Source organism: Orcinus orca, chromosome 19, assembly GCF_937001465.1.
Source record: "Orcinus orca chromosome 19, mOrcOrc1.1, whole genome shotgun sequence".
In the NCBI taxonomy this organism is placed as follows: domain Eukaryota; kingdom Metazoa; phylum Chordata; class Mammalia; order Artiodactyla; family Delphinidae; genus Orcinus; species Orcinus orca.
Window position 1 is genome coordinate 51,835,749 of NC_064577.1, and position 16,442 is coordinate 51,852,190.

Sequence of the window (16,442 nt, forward strand, 5' to 3'; positions counted from 1 at the left end):
CTGCCTTTTCCTACTCCACAGTGTTTCTTTTGATGCTCTAAACTCAGCCCCCAGGGGAGGCTTTAAGGTTAGTGCCAGCTGTGTCTTAGCAGCACTCCTCTTAAACATCTGGAGCAAAGCATGGGACTGAGGTCCAGCCCCCGCCCCCCCTGAGCCCAATGCAGAAACCAGCTTCTGCCCTCAGGGGTGCTTTATTGGTAGAAGCAGAGGGTGCTGTGCAGCCTGCAGGCTCCAGAGAAAGACCATGGGGTGGCTGGAGGCTGGGACTCTGTGGCCTCCCAGTCATAGGCAGGGGTCAGGGACAGGGTGGGAAATAGATGAACGTGGCTGGAGATGAAGATGACTCCTCTTGCCTGGGCCTCAGGACCCCCTTGCTTGGCTCACGAGCCCTTGCACCTGGAGCTGACATGTGACCTATTACATAAGAGGCTCGCATGGCAGGAGGGTTCATTGCTGCTGGGAACCCTGGCCGTCACTCCCAGCCAGAGAACCAGCTCTGAGCTATAGCCAGCAAAAGCATCAGCAGGAAGCAGTTGCTCCAGGGGAGGAGGTAGCCTTGTGGTCTCCCCCAGGTTTCCTTGTCTCCAAGGTCTCCAAGGTCGGAGGCTTGGGATGGACTCCTGCGGAAGCAGCACAAGTGGCCAAGTGAGGAGCTTGCTGGATGTCCAGAGATTGAGCTGTTCTTAGGGTGTTGATGACCAAGCTGAGGCTACTTGGATACTTCCTAATTGCCCCGCAAAGTCCTGGGCCCTGGGGTTAACTATCAACCCAGAGGCTAGCACACTGGGAAGCCACTGTGAAAGCGTGATCTGTTGCTAGAGACAAGTTCTGTTGTTTCTGCTTAGGGGCCTGAGAGGACTCAGCTGTCCTGTCCAGGGAAGGATGTGAGGGCCTGACCCAGCCCAGGGCTGTTGGAGGAGGTCCCCCTTACCTGCAGAAGCCTCATCTGCCTCTCCAGGCTGACAGGTTCAGGCTGGGGATGCGGGTGCAGGGCACAAAGCCCCGGGGGTCGGTGTTGGCCCTGAAGATGTCCCTCGGAACGGTGGTGATACCAGTGTTGTCACACACAATTCGAGACAAGGAAATGTGCCTCAGGGCCCTGCGCTGTCTCTTGGTGAAAACACCCCGTTTCTGCCACCAGAACCTACCAAGACAGCGGAGAGATGTGGGTGAAGTTTGGCAGGGATGAACAGGAATGAGGACCTGCTGTGTGTGAGGTACTTTACATACATTATTTCATTCAATTCTCCAAAAGCCCTGCAAAATAGGTATGATCCCCATTTTATAAAGGAAGAAACAAGTTCAGCAGTCTAGTAAATTGCCCAGTATTAATTGCACAGTAATTTAAGTAGCCAGGACTGGACTTGAACCCAGGTAAATGCCAAATCCAAATAAGAAGTCAAGTCTTAAACCACAAGCTTATTGGAGGGAAACGAGATTTAGCTTTTGTGCCCATGTTTTCTGGGATCCTTAAGCCTGGAACAGTGAGGCTGAGAAGTCTCTCTCCTGAGTTAAAGGTGCCTCCAACTCAGGCAAGTGCTCTCTCTGCCTCTTACCAAGCTCTCCAGGGAGGAGCTCCTGGTCTCAGATCCTGTGTACTTGGAAGAGATGAAGCTAAAAAGAGTACTTTCTCTCATTGCTGAGTCTTGAAATTCTAGTGCTTTTCTGCCCTGCCTCTGGGGCTGGTCCCTTTAGGGTAGGGGCACTTACCTGTCTCCACTTCGGGCTCTTCTGAACTGGTTCTCAAAAAGACAAGCCAGGAGAGGCCCCACTCGGGCCCCTGGCAAAAGAGGCTCTGCGATGGCCCCAATCCAGATGTCAATGTTGTCAGGTGTTCCATAGAGATTCAGGAACTTCCTTGCCAAACCCTGGTTTTTCAGAACCTGGCTAAGCTGTGTCAGATTCCGGGGCTGGGAGAGCCGGCAGAAGCGCCTCCAAGCATTGTACCCTGTAGGGAGAGAGGACAGGAGCAGTTTGGTCTTACCCCTGTGGATTCCCATTAGCTTCTGCTCGCCGCGATTTCTCCTGGGGGAGCTCTGTGGTCAGGCAATATTGGGCAGAAGAAAACCCCTGCTGGCAGAAGAGGCCTTGAACCTTCCAAAGACCAAACCACTGCCCTCTTCATTTGCAGTGCGAGCAGACAGCCATGCTTTGCGCACACGCTGAGGAGTGTGTCCTAATGTAAGAAGCTGTCGTAACCCAACACTCACAATCACAGTGATACTATCGTGGCATTAATCAGGCACAAGTAAGACATTATCTAGAACAGGAAAGACTCTCAGATTTGTAGAATGCCCGAATGGATAAATGAGTGAATGAGCCAAGAAATGAAGAACATGGATAAAATTTATCTACTCAGAAGAGGACCACATGCTATATGATTCCATTTATATGAAAGGTCTAGAATAGGCAAATATGTAGAGATAGAAGATTGGTAATGGTCAGGGGCTGGAGTGGGGGTGGGGAGTGACTATTATTACTAGGTTTCTTTTGTGAGTAATGAAAATGTTCTGATATTAGATATGATGCACAACTCTAAATATACTAAAATCATTGAATTATATGCTTTACATTGGTAAATTTTGTGATATGTTAATTATATCTCAATATAATTAAAAATTTTAACTAAAATTAAAAATTTTTTTCACCTACTCAGAAACTAACAAAGACCATACTGATTTCTCAGCCATCAGGATCCTACACCATGACAAGTCACATGATATGATGGGGACCATTAAGATAGGAGGAAGATAGCTTTGCCATGACTCAGAGAAACACCAGCCCAACGTTGTCCATTGAACTACAGCTCCCAAACCCCATCCCCCAAGCTGAACAAAGGAAAACCACATAATGTTTCACCATTACTGAGCACTGCTGTGCGGCTGTCTCTCAGGATCCTCACATTTTTGTGAGGTACTTTGTAATCCCAGTGTTATCAATGGATATTCGCTGAGCTTGAGCAACTGTGACTTTTCCAAGGTCACCCCACCATTAAGTGGAGTTCAGACCAGGCCTTCCAATTCCACATTTGGGAAGGGATTGGAGGAGACTGCAAGAGCTGCGATCAGTACACTATTTCTGGGACAGTTTAGGGGGTACAGAAACTCACTGTGTGGCAGCTTGGGCAGCTAGGAATATCAGACCTCCAGCAGGGGGCGCCCACAACACTAGCTGTCAGGAGCACCCAAGTGTAGGGAAGGAAAGAAACTCAGGTTCTTGAGCGCCTGCTGTGTGCTAGCCAGGGGCTGTGTTAGGTGCAGTAGAAACTGCCCACCCTTTATTATTCACGGCCAAAAATTAGCAGAGGCAGATGGGGCTTCGGGTTGTGTTTAGACAGGGAAGTAGGAGATGGGGAGAGGGAGAGATGAGTGAGGCTGTGGCCAAAGCCTTCCCCTAACATCGTGGATTGAACAGGGGGATGGAAGGAGAAATTTTGAAACTGATTCGAATTTTACTACTTCCTAGTTATGTGGGCTTGGGCCAATTACTAGATGTCTCTGAGTTTATTTTCTCATTTATAAAAATGTCTGTCACAGCTGCTTTTCAAGGTCATTGGGAGGACTAAAAGAGTTAATATCCATTAAAGATCCTAGCAAAGTGCCTAATTTTTCTTATTTCCTGAGATGAAGTCTTTCTGTGGCCTCACCAAACAACCAAGGCAGTCTTACTTTTACTCCACCTGTTCCCTGCCTCTCAGGCTCTTTGCCCAATTAGAGCCAAGAGCCAGTTTCTATATCCCTGGAACTGCCTCCCTGGATCTTGCCAGGGTGGTGGGGCATGGAGCAGCTCTTCCCTGCCTTTTTTTTTTTTGCGGTACGCGGGCCTCTCACTGCTGTGGCCTCTCCCGTTGCGGAGCACAGGCTCCGACGCACAGGCTCAGCGGCCATGGCTCACGGGCCCAGCCGCTCCGCGGCACGTGGGATCTTCCCGGACCGGAGCACGAACCCGTGTCCCCTGCATCGGCAGGCGGACTCTCAACCACTGCGCCACCAGGGAAGCCCTTCCCTGCTTTTTAAAGCCACTGTTTTTCTCTACGTGGAAAGTCCTGATCTCCTTTGTTCAGCTCCTGCGTCCAAGTCCTGGTCCTGTTGTGACCCTAAAGCTAGAGACCCTATGGAGGATGGAGAAGATGTGGTAGAACAGCAACAAGGAGGCCTCAGGGATGCTTTGTGGCATCAGCCTCAGCGCATCCTGTAGACAGTCCCAGTCAGAAAGGAGGCGCCAAGGGTCTTCTCTGAACCCTCCCCCCAACCAACCATCACCAGCAACCCTGCTCTGGGGAAGCCTGGGAAGGGGCGGGCAGCCCCCTCACCTGGGAGGCCATGGTCCCGGCTGCGTTGCATGTTGAGAGCTGCCAGGTCCAGCCCGATCCTTCTCACTTGCTGAAACAGCCGGTCTCGGAGCTCATCCACTAACATGGAATTTTGACAGTTCAGCTTGGCAGGGGTGGCCATGAGGCCTCGGAGGATGGGGTCGATGCCACCTGGTGGCGGGGAATATGAGCAACACAGATTAGACCAGCCTTTTGGAAGCCCCGAGGGTCATCACATGATGCCAAGCTAGCTCAGAGCTGGACAAGCCAGTCACTTACATTCTATAATGTTTGTATCCAGAAACGGTGGCCTGGGTGGACGTGAAGGGAGCTGGAGCCGGCAAGAAAAGCAATCACCCCCACTCCTCCGAGAAGGCAAGCTCCTTTCAGGACCACAACCACCAGTCTCCTCCCCTTTTAGAAATCCTCTAATCCCGGAGGGGACGGGAGGCCCGTGACTGAGGGTCTTGGTGGCGCCTGCCTTGTTTGCACTCGCTTGGGGAGATGATTAGCAGTAGCCTGGCCTCCGGCACTAAGCTGGGCCCCACCCCCTCGCCCTGTCTGCCTCTGGAAAACCTGGTCACCTTCGTGCACGATTCGCCAGCTGGCGAAGAAGGTGGAGCTGAGTGGGACCCGCGAGTCGGGTGCTGAGGCCTGGTACTGGCTGTCCAGGCGGAACATGAAGGGCTGGATCATGGTGTGGCCGAAGCGGAAGGCCAGCGTGAAGACGTTGGCCACGCGGGGGTCTACATTGCGGTAGTACCCCTGGTAGGACCCCAGGGTTTTCCTGGCCCTGGCCTTGCCCAGAACCAAGGGCAGAAAGTCCCGGTAGGTGATGATCTGGAAGAAAAGATGGAGGAGGAACGTTACCTCAGTGGCCACCCACCCCACTCCCCTGCCTTTGGACAGACCTTTTGCTTTTCGAAGCGCTGCTCAGACATATTGATTCTTTATTGGCAGTATGTCAAATGTGGCGATGTTAATCTCCCATTGTCTGATGGAGACACTGAGGCCCAGAGAGGCTGGGTGACATGAACGGGGCCACAGAGAGAGCTTGCGGCAGTATTGGGGATACAGGTCAGATCTCAGGAACACTCCCAATCACGCAGACCTAGCTGACTTGAGGCACATCCCCCAGGATGGCTTCTCACGCCAGATTGCCTTCTAAGGGATGCTGAGACCCAGGGCCCCCTACCTGGACCATGGCCCCCACGATCTTCCGAGCCTCCTGGTACAGCTTGTCACTGGTCCACCGAGGATTCAGGTGTCTCAGCTGAGTTGCCAGCCGGTTGTGCTCTCGCATAAAGAGGGTGTGCATGGCTGCCAGTTTCGGGGTTTCAGTTGACCGGCTGTCACCTTGAAAACCCCAAGTTCAGAGTCACCATAGTCCTTCCCAGAGCAATGTCTTTCTGCTAAGGCAGACAGAGCTCTGGGGACTAGAAAGAGGTGGTGGGATTTTGTGACCTGGGCCAAATTCCTGGCCCTCACTGGACCTCCATCTCCTCAGCTGTGCTGTGAGGCTCCACTGACAAACACAATGGGCCAGGAGTGGGAGGACAGTGGAGTCTCGGGTCCCTAAGTTACGGGAATGAGTTTGCGCGAGGTGGCACAGGGCAGCTGCTGGTCTTGGGCAGGAACCCTTTTGCCTAATGATTCTGCTCTGCAGGATTACCAGATCCACAGCTGGTGGAGGGTCCTGGGTGACTCTAGGAACCTGTCCTGTGGGTTGTATCCTTCTGCACGTTCTCTCCCGGGGGCTGGACCTCTCCCCGGCTTGGGCTTGGTGTCATGCTGCTCTCCCCAGGGAGCCCCATGGAAGGAGAAAGAAGGAAGGTTGGGCAGAGCCTGTTCCCGTAGCCAGACCTTCTCCTAGAGGCCGGGAAGGAAAGTACGTTCCTGAAGGTTGGCCTTACACACAGTCATTTGCTGGCTTTGAACTAAGCCCTTGTAATGTGGTCTTATTCAATCTACTCTTAAGTAAACCTCTGGTGAAGGCGCATGCCGCTCTTGCCAGGAGCAAAGAAACATACAGTCCTTAGAAAAGGGGCTGGAGCTGACTCCCTGCAAAGGAGGTGGTGGAGCAGAGTGGAAAGAGCCCAGACCTGGCCACTACACTGACTTGAGTCCTCACTGTGGACTCCGCCATCTGACACTCTGCTCCGGAGCACATTAGTTATCTTCCCTGATGAGTGTCTCATCTGCAAAACGAGGGTGCTCCTAATGCTGTCCTTTCAGGGCTGCTGTAAGGATTAGAGACGGCACATTTAAATATAGTAAGTAACCAGAAGCGATGACCATCATTATGATAACCAGCAAGGGGGGCAGGGGCAAAGACCCCCAGGAGAGTTCAGATTATGCCTCCAGAAGAAGGGACCAGGTGACAGTGTCTAGCAAGAGCAGGGGGGAAACTGAAGGTTCTAAGGGAATTTAGCCCAGAGGAGAAAAAAAAGGTAGGCGAAAGTGAAAGCTACTTTCAGGTTATTAAAGAGGCTATTACTGTGTGAAAAATAGAGCTTTTTCTCCGAGGTTCTAGAAGCATGATGAAGAGCAACAGATGGGCATTGGATCAAAATGGGGGGGGAGGGTCTGTCTGCAGTCAGCACCGCACCAGATGAACAGCAGAGGGGGTGAGCCCCTTGTCACCGAAGAGAGTCAAGTGGTGATCTCCGGCCACACACCGGGTTCACAAAGGGACTCCTTCCAACTTACTGATTCTGGGATGACTATGCACAGATCTGCGTGCCTAACATTGAGGTCTGAAGCCACGCACCCCCATCGAGTCCCACGAGGCTTTCCCAACCCGGAGCCCAGGGACTGGCTGTTTCGTCCTTCCGTCCCCCCAGTCTGACCTGCCAGGAAGCAGGGGATGTTCGCGGTGCGGTTGGTGAGCAGGCACGGGTCTTCGTGCAGGTTGTCAAAGGGCAGCAGGGCCCGGCCGTTGTCATGGAAGCGGGTGTTGACGGCCAGCAGCCCCAGCTGGTTGGTCAGGTTGCGCAGCCTCATGGCCAAGGGGTCCTCGCTGCCGTACACCATGCTGGCGTCCAGGAAGGAGGTGAGCGCGTTGATCTGGTTGCGGACTTCGTTCTTGTTTTGGGGGCACGAGGGTGCCGAGCGGAAGAAGGGGATGCAGTCACGCTGGTTCATGATGCGGGGGTCATTGGGCGGGATCTGAGGTGGAAGAGGAGCCAGTGACACTGGGGCCCCTCCCGAGCAAGCTCACTCCTCCTGGTCATCCCCCACCTGCTTCAAAATCTTGCTCAAAACTCCCTTTTTCCAGGAAGCCCTCCTTGACTCATCCAGACTCACGCTGCTCACCAGGTCATCCGAGCACCCTTAGCACGTTGTGTCATAGAGGCATGAAAGGTTAGAAATGGACGAGGCCTGGGGCTTCCCTGGTGGCGCAGTGGTTGAGAGTCTGCCTGCCGATGTAGGGGACACGGGTTTGTGCCCCGGTCCGGGAGGATCCCACATGCCGCAGAGCGGCTGGGCCCGTGAGCCATGGCCGCTGAGCCTGCGCGTCCGGAGCCTGTGCTCCACAACGCGAGAGGCCACAGCAGTGAGAGGCCCGTGTACCGCAAAAAAAAAAAAAAAAAAAAATGGACGAGGCCTTAGATCTTCATTTTATAGGTGGGGAAACTGAGGCTCAGAGAGGAGAAGTGACAACTCGTTAGCGGGAGAGGAGGGATTAGAACCTAGTTCTCCTGACATGAGGCTTGTGCTCCTTTCATTCCATTCAATTCAACAGACATTTCCTAAGCCCCTTTCTGTGCCGGGTGCCTCAGAGACGGTGAAGGTCGAGGAAACCCAGGACAGGTTGCAGGAAGCTGGCAATTCCGTGAAAACAGACCTGCACATCGAATAATGTAACTCTAAATTGAGGTGGCATTTGCTATGCTTGGCTTAAAAGTCAAGAGCTAGGGAGACCTTCAAGATGGTGGAGGAGTAAGACATGGAGATCACCTTCCCACAAATACATCAGAAATACATCTACACGTGGAACAACTCCTATAGAACATCTACTGAACGCTAGCAGAAGACCTCAGACCTCCCAAAAGGCAAGAAACTCCCCACGTACCTGGGTAGGGCAAAAGAAAAAAGAAAAAACAAACAAAAGAATAGGGATGGGGCCCGCACCAGTGGGAGGGAGCCGTGAAGGAGGAAAGGTTTCCACACACTAGGAAGCCCCTTTGAGGGCGGAGACTGCGGGTGGCGGAGGGGGGAAGCTTCGGAGCCACGGAGGAGAGCGCAGCAACAGGGGTGCGGGGGGCAAAGCGGAGAGATTCCCGCACAGAGGATCAGTGCCGACCAGCACTCACCAGCCCGAGAGACTTGTTGGCTCACCCGCCGGGGCGGGCGGGGCTGGGAGCTGAGGCTCGGGCTTCGGTCGGAGCGCCGGGAGAGGACTCGGGTTGTCGGCGTGAACACAGCCTGCAGGGGGCTAATGCACCACGGCTAGCCGGGAGGGAGTCCAGGAAAAAGTCTGGACCTGCCGAAGAGGCAAGAGACTTTTTCTTGCCTCTGTTTCCTGGTGCGCGAGGAGAGGGGATTAAGAGCGCTGCTTAAAGGAGCTCCGAGATGGGCGCGAGCTGCGGCTATCGGCGAGGACCCCAGAAACGGGCATGAGACGCTAAGGCTGCTGCTGCCGCCACCAAGCAGCCTGTGTGCTAGCACAGGTCACTATCCACACCTACTCTCCTGGGAGCCTGTGCAGCCCGCCACTGCCAGGGTCCCGGGATCCAGGGACAACTTCCCCGGGAGAACGGGCGGCGCGCCTCAGGCTGGTGCAACGTCACACTGGCCTCTGCCGCCGCAGGCTCGCCCCGCACTTCGTGCCCCTCCCTCCCCCTGTCCTGAGTGAGCCAGAGCCCCCGAATCAGCGGCTCCTTTAACCCCGTCCTGTCTGAGCGGGAACAGATGCCCTCAGGCGACGTACACGCAGAGGTGGGGCCAAATCCAAACCTGAACCTCGGGAGCTGTTCGACCAAAGAAGAGAAAGGGAAATTTCTCCCAGCAGCCTCGGGAGCAGCGGATTAAATCTCCACAATCAACTTGATGTACCCTGCATCTGTGGAACACCTGAATAGACAACGAATCATCCCAAATTGAGGAGGTGGGCTTTGGGAGCAACTGTAGACTTGGGGTTTGCTATTTGCATCTAATTTATTTCTGGTTTTATGTTTATCTTACTTTAGTATTTAGAGTTTATTATCATTGGTAGATTTGTTTATTGATTTAGTTGCTCTCTTCCATTTTTTTATATATAGATATATATATATTTTTTCCTTTTTCTCTATTTGTGAGTGTGTATGTGCATGCTTCTTTGTGTGAGTTTGTCTGTATAGCTTTGCTTTTACCATTTGTCCTAGGGTTCTCTCTGTTTTTGTTGTTGCTGTTGTTGTTTTGCGGTACGCGGGCCTCTCACTGCTGTGGCCTCTCCCGTTGCGGAGCACAGGCTCCGGACGCGCAGGCTCAGCGGCCATGGCTCACGGGCCCAGCCGCTCCACGGCATGTGGGATCTTCGCGGACCGGGGCACGAACCCATGTCCCCTGCATCGGCAGGCGGACTCTCAACCACTGCAGCACCAGGGAAGCCCTGTTGTTGTTTTTACTATAGTTTTTTTTTTTTCTTTTTTTTTACTATAGTTTTAAGTGCTTGTTATCATTGGTGGATTTGTTTTTTTGGTTTGTTGTTCTCTTATTTCTTTCTTTTTTTCTATTGCTTAAGAATCTTTTTAATTTTTAATAAATTTTTTATTTTAATAACTTTATTTTCTTTCTCTCTCTCTTTCTTTCTTTCTTTTTTTCTCCCTTTAGCTCTGAGCCGTGTGGCTGACAGGGTCTTGGTGCTCTGGCCGGGTGTCAGGCCTGTGCCTCTGAGGTGGGAGAGCCGAGTTCAGGACACTGGTCCACCAGAGACCTCCCAGCTCCATGTAATATCAAACAGCGAAACCTCTCCCAGAGATCTCATCTCAACGCTAAGACCCAGCTCCACTCAACGACAGGCAAGCTACAGTGCTGGACACCATATGCCAAACAACTAGCAAGACAGGAACACAACCCCACCCATTAGCAGAGAGGCTGCCTAAAATCTTAATAAGGTCACAGACACTCCAAAACACACCACTGGATGTGGTCCTGCCCACCAGAAAGACAAGATCCAGCCTCATCTACCAGAACACAGGCACTAGTCCCCTCCACCAGGAAGCCTACACAACCCACTGAACCAACCTTAGCCACTGGGGACAGACATAAACAACGGGAACTACGAACCCACAGCCTGCAAAAAGAAGGCCCCAAACACTGTAAGTTAAGCAAAATGAGAAGACAGAAAAACACACAGCACATGAAGGAGCAAGGTAAAACCCACCAGACCTAACAAATGAAGAGGAAATAGGCAGTCTACCTGAAAAAGAATCCAGAGTAATGATAGTAAAGATGATGCAAAATCTTGGAAATAGAGTGGAGAAAATACAAGAAACGTTTAACAAGGACCTAGAAGAACTAAAGCGCAACCAAACAATGATGAACAACACGATAAATGAAATTAAAAATTCTCTAGAAGGGATCAATAGCAGAATAACTGAGGGAGAAGAACGGATAAGTGACCTGGAAGATAAGACAGTGGAAATAACTACCACAGAGCAGAATAAAGAAAAAAGAATGAAAAGAACTGAGGACAATCTCAGAGACCTCTGGGACAACATTAAACACGCCAACATTCGAATTATGGGGGTCCCAGAAGAAGAAGAGGAAAAAAAAGGGACTGAGAAAGTATTTGAAGAGATTATAGTTGAAAACTTCCCTAATATGGGTAAGGAAATAGTAAAAATGGCCATCATCAAAAAAAATCTACAAACAATAAATGCTGGAGAGGGTGTGGAGAAAAGGGAGCCCTCTTGCACTGTTGGTGGGAATGTAAATTGATACAGCCACTATGGAGAACGGTATGGAGGTTCCTTAAAAACTAAAAACAGTACTACCATATAACCCAACAATCCCACTACGGGGCATATACCCTGAGAAAACCATAATTCAAAAGGAGTCATGTACCACAATGTTCATTGCAGCTCTATTTACAATAGCCTGGACATGGAAGCAACCTAAGTGTCCATCAACAGATGAATGGATAAAGAAGATGTGACACACATATACAATGGAATATTACTCAGCCATAAAAGAAACGAAATTGAGTTATTTGTAGTGAGGTGGATGGACCTAGAGTCTGTCATACAGAGTGAAGTAAGTCAGAAAGAGAAAAACAAATACCGTGTGCTAACACATATATATGGAATCTAAAAAAAAAAAAAAAAAAAAAAAGGCTCTGAGGAACCTAACAGCAGGGCAGGAATAAAGAAGCAGATGTAGAGAATGAACTTGAGGACACAGGGAGGGGGAAGGATAAGCTGGGATGAAGTGACAGAGTGGCATGGACATATATACACTACCAAATGTAAAATAGATAGCTAGTAGGAAGCAGCTGCATAGCACAGGGAGATCAGCTCGGTGCTTTGTGACTGCCTAGAGGGGTGGGCTAGGGAGGGTGGGAGGGAGACGCAAGAGGGAGGAGATATGGGGATATATGTATACGTATAGCTGATTCACTTTGTTATACAGCAGAAGCTAACACACCATTGTAAAGCAATTATACGCCAATAAAGATGTTAAAAATTAAATAAATAAAAAAAAGTCAAGAGCTAAAGGTATAATAGGAAGATGAGGGACAGTTCCCCAGAGGAGCTTGAGGAAGGAGCCAGCCAGGGGCCCTCACATGTCATGTCGCGAGAACATTGCCCTACCCAGTAGGGGCGAGTGAATGTGTGTGTGTGTGTGTGTGTGTGTGTGTGTGTGTGTGTGTGCGCGCGCGCGCGCACAGAGGGTCCCCTCTGTCCCCAGAAGAGGCTGTGCTCCCTGGAGCCCGTCTTTTCTTCCCTAGTGTCCCTCACCATCCTTGCCTCTCAGCTTAAGGATAGCACCGTGCTCACAGCCCGATCCCAGGAAATGGTGAGAACTGCAGGGCCCTCAGACCACCCCAGGAGGGAGAGAAGGGCAAGAGCTAAGAGACCCTAATGGCTTCCCCTGTTGGAAAGGGACCCAGGGGTCAAGGCTAGTCTCAACTTCTTCCCCTTCTGTGAGGCCAGCACCGGGACTTCCTGGCAGGTTGCCCCCCGCCCCCTCCCCAAACACACACAGAACCAGGCGTCTGTGCCGGACTGTGCATCTCTGTCTGATACTCCAGAGTCACAGGCAGCTCCTTAAGGCAGGTGCACTAGGTACCAGATGCCCAGCCCCAGCTCTCTGCCAGAGGTGGAGGCCACACCAGGAGCCTGGGAGTCAGGGTTGAGTACCTTGATGGGGAAGCAGGGGGGCAGCTGGTCACAGGTCCTCTCACAGTCGACGCCCACAGTGAAGGCCACTCTGGCTGGGGACTCAGGGACGAAGTCCAAGTCGTGGTCAATGAACTGGCCCCACTGCATGAACATGAGGGACCGGCCCCGGTCGGTGGTTAGCCTCTCGCTGGGGAAGCGCACGATCTGGTTGGAGACGGCTCGGACCTGGTGGGGAGATAGATCAGCGTGCGGCGCTGACTCTGCAGGGTGTCAGAGCCAACCCAGGACTCAGGGGGTGGCAGGTTGCCCCTGCTGGAGTTAACACAGTCCCTCCTCCTCCCCTGCCCTCCCCTCCCCTCTCCTGCTTTGTCCCACTTCCTATGTGGCTGTCATTCCTACAAGGATGCTCTCCAGCCCAGCTCCTGAGGACTCCAGGAGTAATTCCAGGAAGGGGACGGGCCAGGTTGGCTGGCTCAGACCCCACCAGCTTCTCCAGAGAGATAAATAGATGAAACTGATAGATCAATTTATAGACTAATGGATAATTAGATGGTAGAACTGATTGATAGATGCAAGGACTGGTTGCTAGGCGATGGATAATAAATAGAGAATTGGATAGATGGAAAGATCAACGGAAGAAAAACTGATAAATAGATGTTGATAGATGGGTAGATGACAGATTGTTAGTTTGGCATATGAGGAGAAGATTGATAAATTGTTAAACGTGAAATAGTTTAGGTCAGTAGATAGAACTACATTAAGATGTATTGCTTCTCATGTTGAGCAAGGTACTTTGACATGAATTCGTTCAGAAAAAAACAATATTGTAATGGCTAGCATTAATATATCACATCCTACACGGATGTTTATATCAAGGACTTTATTTAATAGTCACAACAGCAATATTAAGTGGGTTTTACGGCCATTTTACAGCTGAGGAAACCGATTCAGCTGGAGTCCTTGCCCAGAGTCATCAGCCAGCCTGTGGGACAGCCTCGTTCGAGCCCTGTCTGACTCCGGGCTTTGCTTTTACTCCCCACGTTTAGAAGAGATGGAACGTCCTCCAGCCCCTCAGCCCTGACTCACAAGGGGGAGGAGGAAGCTATTGCGCTTCTTGTCGGGGGTCCAGCCGAAGGGGAGCGACAGCCCGTCCTCATACTCGGCTGGCAGCCAGCGCGCCAGGGGCTGGTTGGAGGCCCCCAGCTGTGGTCTCCTCCTGCAGTGGTGGGTGGGCTGGGGTTAGCAGGGTTGGGGAGGAGAGGAGGGAACTGGGCCCCACCAGGTTAGGTGCTGTCCCAGCACCCACTTGTTGTTGCATCTCCCAGTGATGGTTCGGTACTTGTTACTGCACTTCTCGGCTTCATCCCGGGGTGCACAGCCACTGGCCTGGGACAGCAGCCGCATTTGGGATTTCGTTAGCACATCTGCGGGTGGGACAGTGGGCAGGGTTCTAGCTTCTTCTAGAGCTGGTCTGTTCTGTACCTCCCATCCCCTTCCCCTCTCCCCTCCCAACACCCCGAGGCGTGCACCCTGCAACCCCCTCCTGGCTTCCTTCCACTCCGCAGTACCAGTGACTTTGAAGGATCCGGGCCCCTGGAGTTGTAACTTCTCTTCCAGCAGTCCCAAGGCCACATGCATATAATCGGCAGCCTGAACGACTCTCCTGGTGGCCGCTGCTTGTTGTTTGAAGTAGGACAGGAGGTCCATGGGGCTGGCCAAGCCACTGTGAAGCCGCTGCTTGATGCTGCCCAGAAGAGGAGAAGGGAGGGCTGGAGAGAGGAAGCAGACACACCCAGCAGAGCCCTAGCCTGGGCAGTGGACAGTCAGCACGGTGTAAACAGACAGAAGGATGGATAGAAGAGAGACTCTCTACCGACATGGCACTGTCCCAAGGTGCCCAGGGGCAGGTGATGGGTGAGATGACCTTGGCTGGAGTCCATCCATCCCCCATCGTCAACCCTTCCAGGCCCATGCAGTCCCCAGACCCAGGCCCGGGCCCACCTCCTCTCAGTCTGATTGTAGGCAGTATCCACTAGCAACTTGGCCTCTGTTATGCAGCTCTGGAGGACTGAGGTCTCCACTACCCTAGGGGAGGCTGTTCAGAGGGAAGGAGGCTTAGGGTCCAGGGCAGCCACAGGTCCCTCAGACCCAAGTGCTTCCCCCTCCATTGCCCTCCTCCCTGGCTGTCCAAGGGGCTATTACCTGGGGTGGTGCCCTCAGAGAGCCGGGCCAGGGTGAGGGTGTCTAGGAGCCCAACCAGGGCCAGGAGCAACTTCATCACTGCAGCGAGACCCCAGCCACAGGGGGGTAAGCGAGCACACCTCTCACCTCCTCCTGCTCTTCTGTGGAAGTAGCTGGGAAGGGACTTTTATAGCCTGTCCTGGGGGAGGGAGGGGAGCTCTGGGCCTCAGAAGCCCAGCCTCTTGAGGTGGAGCTCTGGGACTTCCCTCTCGTTTGGGGGGCATTTGTGACACTGAAACACCCCACTTTACCCCTCACCAACATGGAGATGTTCTTTCATCTGCTCACTCCATCCCCCGCCTCTTTGTTATCGAGTTCACTGATATATTTCTCCCAGGGCCCAGAGCAGTGCCTAGAACACAGCCGTCGCTCAGTGAATATTTGCTGGGTGTGCCTCAGAAGAGCGCTGCGCCTGGTCCTGCCCCTAACTATGTGTATGGTCTCGGGCAAGTCACTTCCCCTCTCTGAGCCTCAGTCTCCACATTCCTAAAATGGGACTTGGGCTAAATAATAGGAAAGGCCCCTCTCCTCCTCCAACAGGGCAGAAGCCGGGTCTGTCTTACTGTCCTATCTCCCCAGCCCCCAGCACAAGGCCTAGTATTCGGTAGGTGCTCAGTAAGTTGATTGAGGGGATGAATGATGTGGGGTCAATGATTCGGTCCCTCCCCCTTGCTCCAGCTCTCTCCAAGATGCAGGGGAAGGTGAGGTGATGGCGGAAGCAGGGCCTAGCAGTGAAAATTAAGGTGCTGCCTTATGCGCCACCTGGGGGACACAGTGCGAAGTCACCGGGAAGCACCCCGCGGAGTGATGGCAGCAGGCTTCCGTGCAAGCTGAGGACCTGCCTGGTGCTTAGCGCTTCTCTGCGCGCTTCTTCAGTGCGCGTCAGTAGCAGGTTTGCACCACCTGCTCGGTGTAAATTCTGACTTTCTATGGGCTTGGTCAGCAGTGGCTTCCTTAGGGGAGGCGGTGGGCTCCGACCCACCTGGGTTTGGACCCCGCTCGGCCTGCACCACCTTGGCTGGGCCTCCATTTCTGCATCTGAAGGGTAGAACGCCCCCAGTCGGCGCTCCCTCCAGGGCCCAGGCCTTCACACCCCTTGGCCTTTCCTCCTGGTTTCTGCCACTGGATGAGCCAAGCTCATCCTTTGCTCCGACCCCATCCTAGTCTGCCTGGACAGCGCTCAGCCCCAGAGTCACCCTCGCTGCACCCTGCAGCCTGCCTGCGCTCGCCCCTTCTTCGGGTGGACGTGTCCATCCCTTCCTCCATCCCTTCCTCGGAGCAGTCGCTGTGCCTGCTGGGTGTCCCCGCCTCCTGCCCTCCGAGCCCCGCCCCGCCTAACGCAACCGCCGGGCCCTCCGCAGCCTCTTCCCACAGCAACAGCACCGGCCCGCCGGTTGCTCTCGAAACAGCCACTTCAGCAACCCCTTTCACAAGCCCCAGTTGAGGGCCTGGGCCAGCTGATCTTATCTCCTTGTCTTCAGCGGGGGCCCCTCTCCTGCACAGGGTCAGGACGGACCGTCACCGTGCAGTTGCAGCACGCCCACCGAGTTCCTTGCTGCTGA

At 53.0% G+C, this 16,442-nt stretch overlaps 1 protein-coding gene and 1 long non-coding RNA gene across 2 annotated transcripts; one reads left to right on the plus strand and one right to left on the minus strand.

The window, feature by feature from the left end:
• Positions 1 to 172: 172 nt before the first annotated feature.
• EPX (eosinophil peroxidase) lies at positions 173 to 14,968 on the minus strand. Its single transcript, XM_004271777.3, has 13 exons — positions 14,842 to 14,968; positions 14,641 to 14,734; positions 14,208 to 14,383; positions 13,946 to 14,063; positions 13,726 to 13,855; positions 12,658 to 12,864; positions 7,162 to 7,480; positions 5,508 to 5,668; positions 4,897 to 5,152; positions 4,313 to 4,483; positions 1,711 to 1,948; positions 932 to 1,144; positions 173 to 620 (listed from the first exon to the last, which is right to left on the minus strand). Exons 1-12 carry the CDS (start codon positions 14,915 to 14,917, stop codon positions 943 to 945), a joined length of 2,148 nt encoding a protein of 715 aa, XP_004271825.1. The 5' UTR covers positions 14,918 to 14,968; the 3' UTR covers positions 173 to 620; positions 932 to 942.
• LOC125962136 (uncharacterized) lies at positions 1,140 to 3,600 on the plus strand. The gene is made up of 2 exons (XR_007473605.1): positions 1,140 to 1,268; positions 2,657 to 3,600. It is a non-coding gene; the product is annotated as an uncharacterized LOC125962136 (long non-coding RNA).
• Positions 14,969 to 16,442: the final 1,474 nt, after the last annotated feature.

Bases quoted from the DNA above. Each gene is read 5' to 3' on its own strand.
- EPX (XM_004271777.3), bottom strand. From the start codon at position 14,917: ATGAAGTTGCTCCTGGCCCTGGTTGGGCTCCTAGACACCCTCACCCTG. The intron at 14,384-14,640 runs GTGGGCCCGGGC...TCTTCTGGGCAG, and splicing joins TACAATCAGACTGAGAGGAG to CATCAAGCAGCGGCTTCACA. The intron at 1,949-4,312 runs GTGAGGGGGCTG...CTCTCCCTACAG, and splicing joins CCGGGACCATGGCCTCCCAG to GGTACAATGCTTGGAGGCGC.